The 10,027-nt window shown below is 38.9% G+C and overlaps 1 protein-coding gene across 1 annotated transcript; it reads left to right on the top strand.

Annotated features, from left to right (window-relative positions):
- Positions 1-6,936: 6,936 nt before the first annotated feature.
- Positions 6,937-9,726, top strand: K441DRAFT_693182 (actin-like ATPase domain-containing protein). The gene is made up of 16 exons (XM_067652629.1): positions 6,937-7,004; positions 7,059-7,124; positions 7,179-7,255; positions 7,306-7,386; positions 7,460-7,626; positions 7,679-7,857; positions 7,910-7,975; positions 8,026-8,190; positions 8,237-8,260; positions 8,307-8,355; positions 8,406-8,670; positions 8,728-8,868; positions 8,921-8,984; positions 9,038-9,182; positions 9,239-9,412; positions 9,482-9,726. The coding sequence occupies exons 1-16, from the start codon at positions 6,987-6,989 to the stop codon at positions 9,547-9,549; spliced, it is 1,749 nt and encodes a 582-aa protein (XP_067508472.1). The 5' UTR covers positions 6,937-6,986; the 3' UTR covers positions 9,550-9,726.
- The last annotated feature ends 301 nt before the right edge of the window (positions 9,727-10,027 follow it).

Below are 10,027 nucleotides of genomic sequence, written 5' to 3'. Positions count from 1 at the left end.
GAAAGCAATTAGTTAGGTTGCTAGATAATAAATACTAAAAATATCTTTTTTTCTTTAACGCCGATGCCAGTTAAGGGATACTAAAACTATTATAGCTAGTAAAAATATCCTGTTACCTTCTCTAAATCTTCTAACCTTTGCTTTAGGGCTTTTAGTTAGTAGCTTCTTACTTCTTCTAAAGCTACTACTCCTACTTCTCCTCTCTGTACTTTTCCTTAAATAGTTTCTTAGCCTATTTAAGCAGATCTTCTTTAAGATTATCCTCCGCTACTACTAATAACGCCTATCTAATAGTGCATTATATAGATCCATCCTCTATAATGTGAAGAGCCTTAATATACTTAACTATGTAATCGTTATCCTCTCCGTGATATAGATATCTTACCATCTTCTAAAGCCGCTTCTCCCGTTATAGGTCCCACTCCTTTTCTCTAAACTCTATCTTAAATAAGCCCTTAAACTGGCTATAATACTCTTCTCCTACTAGACTATCCGTTGGTACCTCTAATGACGTCTATTTTATAGTGGATAGTATAAACCCGTTATCTATAAGGTGAATAGCTTTAATACGCTTAACCGTGTAACCCATATTCTTTTTATTAGGTGGATATACGTAAAGGAGCATTTCCTTCACCATTCTAGCCTTCCCCGTTTTTCCCCTTAAGCGTTTACGTCGCTTAGCGGATTAACCATCTTAAGGGAGTATAGAGGAATTAATGAGTGAGATAGGCCGTTTCTAAGTAAGAGTATTCCGAGGTAGAGCATTAACGCTAGATGGTAGAGCCTTAGCTTAAAGTGGAGCGTATTAACTTTATTACTTTGGTAATAATTAGTATATAGGGTCTAATCTACTTACGTTCTTAGCTAGGTTATACTTATAGGTGGCATTTTCTAAGAAAACGCATTAGGTGGGCTGGGGTTCTTTTAATATTATCTTAAGCATACCTTAATAAGCTCTTTAAGAATACGCTCTTTTTATACTTATGTTATTCTCCGTAGGATTACTACTAATATAATACTTTATGGCTAAATTGCTTTGGGGAAGTGTTTGCTCTAAATACTAGTTACTATCTTATCTAAAGTTAACCCCCTTACTATAAAGGTATTCGCCGTAAACGTTATTAGTATCTACCTTAGTCGGACTTAGTGCGCAAAAATCGCTAACCCCTACTGTAGATTTATCCTGTAGTTCTTCTTCGGCAAGTTTATTACAGGAGTTAGAATGTCTAATCCTAGTTATTTAGGTATAGTCTAGTCCATTTTATAGCCCAATTCCTTACTATTAGAGAGTATTAATGTTTTAATTACTTATATAGTTGCTAGCGCTATTAGAGCCAGAGCCGCTCCTATATATTTTGGAGCGATTAGGGGCCAACTCCTTACCCTAGACGCCTGTGTTATTTATAGTTCTTTAGGGGTTACCTTAGTTAAAATTCTTAGAGGGGGTTAGAGGGTATTCTAAGACTAAAATGGTTCTAATTGGCTTCTCTAGCTACTTGTCTGCCTTATTGGCACTTTCGCTAATATTGTAGTTTTGGTTATTAAGGCTCTAGCTATTATTAATGCTATTAGTACTTCCTGGTTTAGCACCTAGATAACTAACCGTAATATTATTTAGGATACTAGAAATAGGAGTAAAGCTAGTTTAATCGCCAACGGTAGTAGGCTTAGGGCTTTAGGCGTTATAGTGGGATAGGCCGCTATATAGTTTTTTAGTATTTAGTATAGCTAGTTTATCTATAGTATAGTATAAGCAATTTCCTTAAGCCGATTATAAAGAAATCTTAAATGTAATATGTTTACCTTTGCTGTTAACTAATACTTTAGTCCTAGCTCTAGATCTATATCCGTTATAAAGAAGGCCACTTTTCTAACTTTTATTATTAAATAACTACCTAGTGGTCGTATGTTAAGGATTAAGGTTAAAAATTCCTATTTCTTTTCTCTAATGTTTTTTAGAAATAAGGTCTTCTACTTTTAAAAGGTAGTCGTTATTGTTACTACGGGGGCCACTAGAAGTTTTCCTAGTAATATTATTTTAGGCGATAGACGAGTTTCCTATATTATATTAGATACTATTACTATAATCTAACTATATATACACTTACCTTAAGCCCTAGTTAGGTCACCTCTAGCTATTTAGCACTCTATAACAGTTTTTTCCGGAGTAAAGGCTATAAGATTAATAATTGACATAGAACTCTTATTTCTTTTAGTAAATTGCCTACCTTATCTACTAGCTATAATGGGAGGTAATTGTATATAGGGTAATTGGGGGTATAGCTTGGGCCTAGAAATCTAGGTAGTTGGTGCTCTAGGTATATAAAAAGATTAAAAGTCCATTATAATTTAAGGATTGGGATAGAAAGATATAGAAGTAATAAAAAAATCTTTTTAAGGAGTAAGATAATCTAGGAATTAGTAAGAAAGTGTATTCTTATATATATGCTCTTAGCATAGCCTAGTCCTTAGCTAGTTTAATCTATTATCCTCTCCGTACTTACCGCCGAACCTAATAGTAACGGCGGTGGCTTAGTTTATATAGCTTTGGGCTAAGGCGTTATAGTATATAAATATTGCGCCTATCCCCTAGGAATTAGTGGTGCCTGCGGTACTAGGATTAGCTTAATAGGTTAACTTCTAGCTAGAGCTACTTAGGGAGTTGTCTAAGGCTTTTACGTTACTTCCCCTACTAAATCCTTTAAATATTCTTACATAGTATTACTTCTTTTAGTTAGCAAATATATAAACAAATATTGCTGTTTACGCCTTACAGCACTAGGATTTACGTTAATAGTGCTATATCTGCAACTTCTATAAGTAGTAGTAATACTAATATCCATTAGCGGTACCGGATTAACTTATTCCGCCCCTTTCGGCTATATAACCTTTCCCTCCTTTACTAGTTACAATAGTGGATGCTTTAAGTGCCCTTAGCATAGTAGTATAACATAGTTATCCTAGATTAATAGTATATTATAGTATTGCCGTTAAATCCAGACCGTGTATTCCCGGTTATTCTCCATAGATTTTAATTTTAGGTTTTTTTAAAGAGGGCCAAAACTAATGCCTAGGGGATAAAAGGCTAATAGAATACCCTAGATCCTAGCCTATTAGCCTTAATTTATCCTATTTATTCGCTAAAATATACTACCTACTCTTTCTTATAAGACAGGGACTCTATAATAGAGACAGAATTAACTAGTTTAAAGTAATTGGCAAGCAGTTATACAAAATATCCGTAAAGTTCTGCTAACCTATTCTAGCGCTATAATAGCTTTATATAATAAGGCATTTCCTTTATTAGTTAGAAGATTAATTTAATAGTCCTTTAGTTAGGTTTACCCTTTATCTAAACCCCTTGCCGTCCTTTTGCTACGCCCTCCTGCCCTACTTACACTCCTACTACTATAGCAGTTATTTTAGTAACTAGTTACGGTTTAGGCTCCGCAGCTCCTTATTTTAATTACAGCCTCCTAAGTTATATTATTAAAGCGGTAAGGATAAGATATATTTTTTAATTAACTATAGTAATGGCGTGGTAGAGTGCTAGCGCTAAAGTAATTTCTGGCGTAACGTCTAAGTGTTTAAATAGGCGTCTTAACTCTAGGGCAGGCTATTAGTTAATAGAGCTAAGATAATAAAATATAGATAAAGTAGGACTATGTAAAAGTTAGAACCAAAGACCTAGATAGCCTATAAAAAAAATACTAGAGAGGAAAATAAATAGAAGGAGCGTAAAGAGAAAATAAGGCTTAAAGAGGGGATGTAATATCAGCCTCCCTAAATCTAGTGTATCTATTTAAGGTAGTTTATACCAAGATTATAACGGTAGCATATAGGCCGCAAGAGTAGAAACGATAGTTAAATATTTAGGAGTCGTCAGCTGAGAGAGCGTGCATCTCGGTGTTAGTTATAATTAGAAGTTTAGTATTAAGGGGCGGGCGCAGGCCATGAGGGTGGGGCCTTATAGCAGGGGTAAGGCTAGGGCAGAAGTGAAATCCAAGGGAGAAAGAGCTGGTAGAGAGGGCAGTAAAGGCGATGGAGCATTTTATAGACGTTAAAAGCGGCGGTCGGCTAAGCGAGAGAGCGATGCCCGAAAACGGGTGTCGGGGCCCCGCTAAACTTAAATAGGCAGCGCACCTGGACACAGATTACTATGACTCAGACAGAGGGGCTCGCAGTCTTGACGCCGCAGTAAGAAACGAAATCGAGTTAAAAGTGATTGGAAAGTACCTGGAAGTTAACGAGCATATTGTCGCCAACCAACCTGTTGAGGATTACTTGCTTGACCTCGACATCGACGGCCATTTGGTAGTTACTCGTAATACTGGGGATTCCAATTGTGCATTGTGATTGTGAACAAGGTTGGATCGGCTAAGCAGCTTGTATCCCTTCGGTTGGTGACCAAAACACCAGAATCAAAAGTAAGCGTATAATCCACATATATTCAATTAATTACATCAATCAACCACGCCTACCAATCGTACTTCTGATGATATAGACCTCGTTCTACCGACTCAATATTTAATTCCACCGACTCGGAAAGCAAAAGAACCCCCCCTGCAGCTGTGGCCGTTGCCCTCCTTCGAACCCCTGCATATTAATGATTTTGACAAATCTTCCTCCCAATCTTAATCTACACGACCCCTTCACTAAATTTAAGCTCTTTTTTACTAATAAGATAATAGATAAACTTGTGGAGTGGACAAATAAATATGCGGAGCTTTATCCTGTAGAGGAAGCTAAGGTTGCGCACCTATGGAAACCAATAGATAGGCAAGAATTATACGCCTACTTTGGTATACTAATTTATATAGGTATTACTATAGAATCTTCTATTAAGGACTATTAGGGTAATTTAAAACTAGCTAGCGTAGACTATATAGTTAAAAACCATATAAGCCTTATAAGATTCTAGCAACTTAATCGCTATATTAAGTATATAGATCCTTAGCTAAAGGAAGATTCTACTCTATAAACTTAATAGAGTTAATAGTTTTTCTAAATACCCCTAATAAAGCTATTATAAGCTTTATACCCCTAAAACTTACCTTATAGTTAATAAGATAATACAGTACTTTATAGGACGCGCCTTAGAAATTATTGGTATTCTATTTAAAATAACGTCTAATGGCTTTAAGATTGGGTATTAGCTAATAAGGGCTATATACTTAATTGGTTATACTACGCTAAAGGCAATAGAAAGGGCCTAGTAGATCTTAATACTATATTTATTAATAAAGGCTTTTTAAAGACGTAGTTAATTATACTTAATTTACTTATTTAGCGTAATGCGGATATAGATAAGCCTCTTTACCCCCTAGGCGCCATATTATTTAGCTTAATAATCTATTTATAAGTGTTAAATTTCTTACTAGGCTTTGTAAACTTGGAATTAAAGGTATAAATACTATCTAGATAACTAAAATAAAGCGCGAAGAATTAGGTAACTCTAAAGGCGATATCTTAATTAACGCTAGAGGAGGTAGGGGAAAGATTTCTATAGAGTAGATTAATAAGAGACTCTCTTACCTTAAGCTCTACTATACGGCTTAACTACCATAGGGTATATTGTGCGGAGCCACCTTAAAGGGCTTAAAAGTAATAGAATTTGCTTAGAAAGACGCCTAAGTCGTCCTTTTTATAACTATAGTTAATATTAGTAAGAAATCTATTTTGCTCCTTAATTACTTTTCCTACTAATATTATATATTGCGATTAGGGTAGGAATCTATTATTACCTCCTAATGGCGTTTTGCTCTTACTACTAGCTCTACTAAATAAACACATAAGGTATTTAGAAACGCTATTATTAAAAATCTACTAATTCCAACCTTTATAAACGACTATAATTACTATATACTAGGGGTTAATCTTACTAACTAAAGACAATCTTATTGTAATACTTAGCGGCCTTATATAAAGACTTAGAAGCCTTTATAGCACTTCCTTCTTAACATTATTCTTATTAACTGCTTTTTACTCTCCTCTCTAATAATACTTATAATACGTATAAGTAGTTTTAGAAGGACCTTTAGCAGGCTCTCTTTAAGCAGTTAACTTACCCGCGGGCATATAATTAAAAGAGGCTAGTGCGATACTCTATAAGTAATATTTTATAGTACTTAGTTAATAATTATAAGCTTATAAAGCTTAAAGTTCTACCCTACTTATATTAAGGCTAGTAGAAAGACTTAGACACAGCATAGAGGACGTAAGAAGGCTCTCTTAGAGCTCTCACTAAATACAACTTATAGATCTCTCAATAGTAAGAGTTAGAAGAGGCCTTATAAAGCCTTAAGGACTCTATATAGCTGCTCTATTTGCCAAATTCCGTTCTATAGAAGAGATAAGTATTGGCTGCCTTATCTTAAGCAATTTAACTCTAAAGATTGAGTATATATAGCAATTGTATATGGAAATTGACAGTTCTTACGACCTCATATTTCTTATCACGGAGCCTTGATCCTGTTGATTCTATTGGCTAGCTCTTATCGATAACCGTAGGACTGAATCCACTAGCCGAAGGGATAAGCTAGATCTGTAGACGAACAATTAGGGTATGACCGAGAACTTCGCAAATATATACATGAGACAGGCCGGTCCACAAAAATTGCTTTGTTGCAAGTATAGTATACCGAAAATATGGGAACAATGCAGGGCCTCGCTGAGGCTTTTAAGAGGTCAGAGTCGCCGGATCCGGTCAAGGACGACACTTTTCGTGAAATGGCATGATATTCGTTACTTTTTCTTCATTTTCTAGCCCGTCCCTTTTCGAAGGTGCGAAAATTCTTAGAACCTGCCTTAGTGGCTGAGACGCCTAGCCAGTATTGGAGATTGCATTCAGCTCTGGATCCTAGCGCCCAAGCCAAGCCAGCCCTTCCCCTCCCCCAACGACTGGAGCTTAATAACTTCTTCAACCTCATTTATCCTTTGAATTCCTCGATTTGACACTTTAGCAAGGGAAGCTTGAAGTCTGGAGAATGCCTGAAGAGATAGTGGTAGGTTGCAATGTTCCACCGCGCGCTATCCGCCACTAATAGCTCATGCTCTAGATTGCCGTCGATTTCGGCACCACTTTCTCGGCCATTGGCTATTGCAAATTCGACACCGAGGCCGGTGTACGTACTTAATTCATGACATATCATGTTACGCGTTGTCCTAACTTGGTTCAGTCTACCAACGCGCCTCTCTATATCATCCAAGATGGCTGGCCTGGGCAAGGTCTTGAGCCATCTCCAAAGATTCCAACGTACTCTATTCTGTTGGCTTCGTCTTCGGGGCACACTGATTTCGTATTAGTTTATTCAAATTTGAAAATGGCGAGTTCAAATACGGTTTTGACGTCCAGCATGACGACGATAGAATCGCATTCTCTAAGCTGTATGTGTGTCCTGAAACCCCGCTTAAAACGCGCCATCTGATATGATTGTCGATTCTAATGAGACAAATACAGCTTCCTCGATCCATATCAAGTTGACTTCGCTGTAGAGCTTGGGCGATGCACCAATGTAAAGGAGGTGCGACAACTGGATCGGCTCGCTGACAGCGTCTCATTGTACCTCAAAGTCTTAAGGGAAAGGGCCTTAGAACACATGGTGAAGAACGCAGGGTGGAGTGAAAGTAACTCGGTCCAAAACCATGATTGTATTATTCAGGAACTAAACATTGTTAGCATTTATCAACATAACTCCTAAAACGTACGTCTTGACTGTTCCAGCAATTTGGTCCGATAATGCCAGGGAGAAAACACTCGACTGTGCATACCGCGCGGGTTACGGTATCCGATTTTCCCCTGAGAGCATCTCGCTCATACGTGAACCGGAAGCTGCCGCTGCATACACCATTACCACTGTAGGTTTCTTGGAAAAATATCTAATTTAGCATGAAAGCTTACGAGGATTAGCAACCGTCACAATCCTTCCGCGCTGGTGACGTCTTCGTGGTTTGCGACGCCGGAGGGGGCACAGTGGTATGTCTCCTTTCATGATGGGATTGGTGAAAAGACTAATGAGATTGAAGGATTTGTCTGCCTACAAAATCACGAATCCAATGCCAAGACTGGAGCTGGATGAGGTAGCGATCAGCGATGGCGACCTCTGCGGATCTGTGTTTCTTGACAAAGAGTTTCTGGAGCACGTAGAAAAAAAAGTTGGAAGCCGATTACCCGAAGATACCCGTCATGGTGTAAGAGTCTTCTAAAACCCCTCAAATGCTTGTCTGATCCTTCTAGGTTCTAGCACAATTTCGAGAGGACGTAAGTGGCACGTAGCGATCAAGGAATGCATCTAAAAGGCACATAGATAAAACTGGACTTCACTGGCGAGGATGGCGAAGACCATTCAGTATACGGTGAGCTGCATGCAGAACGTGATAGAAGACTTCAAACTAAATCCCACCAGTCGACGAACAAATACCCAACAGGCCGGAAATAGGGCTCGAAAATGGATGCCTGGTCGTTATACATGACGAGGTGAAGCAAATCTTCGACAAGATTGTTGGACAAATTCTGGTCCTGCTCACACGGCTTATCGATAATGTACGCAAAGCTGGATATCAAAAACCTCTATCCATCCTTCTTGTGGGTGGTTTTGGCTCCAATCATTACCTGAAGCAGCGAATCACTGAAGAATTTCGACCCTTCGATGTTATTCAGCCACCAGATGCGTGAGCGCTCTCGATATCATGAGATGTTCGTCTTGTTCCTGACTTACAAGAATTTAGTTGGTCCGCTATCATTAGAGGGTCCTTAATGAGAGGGGCGATTAAAAAGAGAAAAATTCGTTGCGCATACGGAGTGGTGTTCCGAAAGAAATGGACGCGCGACTTGGATGGCAAACCACAACGTTTTAGGGACGAACACCGGTAAGAATACATCTGTTAGGTAAAATTTGCAAAAACTTTAATACATGGCTAGGGTGTGGGGTGAGTATGAAGATGATTGGTTTTGCAACAAATGCATGGAATGGTACGTTAAGAATGTTAGTCACATTGTTCCGGACCGCCCATGCGTATTACTATTGACCTTAAATAGGGAGAGGAGTTTACCGACACCAAAACAGTTTCCTTTCCATATTACCGTACTGTGGGCTTGTATCATAGCATGAAGTTTGAAGATATCGTGTACATATACATGGACGGAGTGGATGGCGCCAAAGGGCCGGAATATAAGGACGGCGGTAAGGTTGTCTCTGTGGCTAGAAGACATTCGCAGTTCACTAATAGCGAAATGCAGACTGCAAGCCACTTGCGAAAGTGTCCACAGATTTGAATCAGATTGAGGATTTTCGGGGTAAATTGGAAAGGTCCGGCTATCTGAAGAAGAGCTCCAGTGGATGGTACTACGAGATTCACTTCGACCTGGTTATGATTTTTGATAACCAAATTAGGTTCTTTCCTATGTACAATGGTAAGTTTATCAGCTCTCCTCGTCACAAGCAATGGCTAGACATAAAGACGTTGTGTTCACTCTTGGTAGGGATCAGGCTAGACGAAGCTCATATCCATTATGTGGAGCCGGAAGTTAGACCGAGAACCAGGATATGAAATTGGGAAGTGCACTATATATCGAGCTGGTCGTTGATCATTAATCCTTTCATATAGCTTTCCCACATATCATCATCAGGAATCTACATGGGTGATCGAACTTCGGCCAGGATCCGGGCAGCAACTCTTGGCAGTAACTTTACTGCCCGAATCTTTTGATCAGCGGCGGCTCAGCAGGCGGTAAGGGTAGCCAAGGCACTACCCGGGCACCTATTTTACTAGTAAAAGCCATACAAATGATGTGTTCACCAATACCCCCCACCCCCGCATGCCCCGCAAGCCGCTGCACGATTAAACGAAGGTGCACGTACATACTCTCGCCGCCGTCAAAATTAACGCCAGCGCGTCAATTGCCTCTGCTCAATCGCCACCCAAGCTCTATATATATACATAGCAATAACTCCTTACGCTCTACACCAAGATTCTTATCTAAAATAGACGCTCCTACCTCAGTTACTCCTGCCACTACACCTTAGGC

The sequence above is a fragment of the Cenococcum geophilum genome (genome assembly GCF_001692895.1).
Source record: "Cenococcum geophilum 1.58 unplaced genomic scaffold K441scaffold_5, whole genome shotgun sequence".
NCBI classification, from domain to species: Eukaryota; Fungi; Ascomycota; class Dothideomycetes; order Gloniales; family Gloniaceae; genus Cenococcum; species Cenococcum geophilum.
Note: the sequence above shows the minus strand (reverse complement) of the source record. Positions and strands in the feature narration are given on the sequence as shown.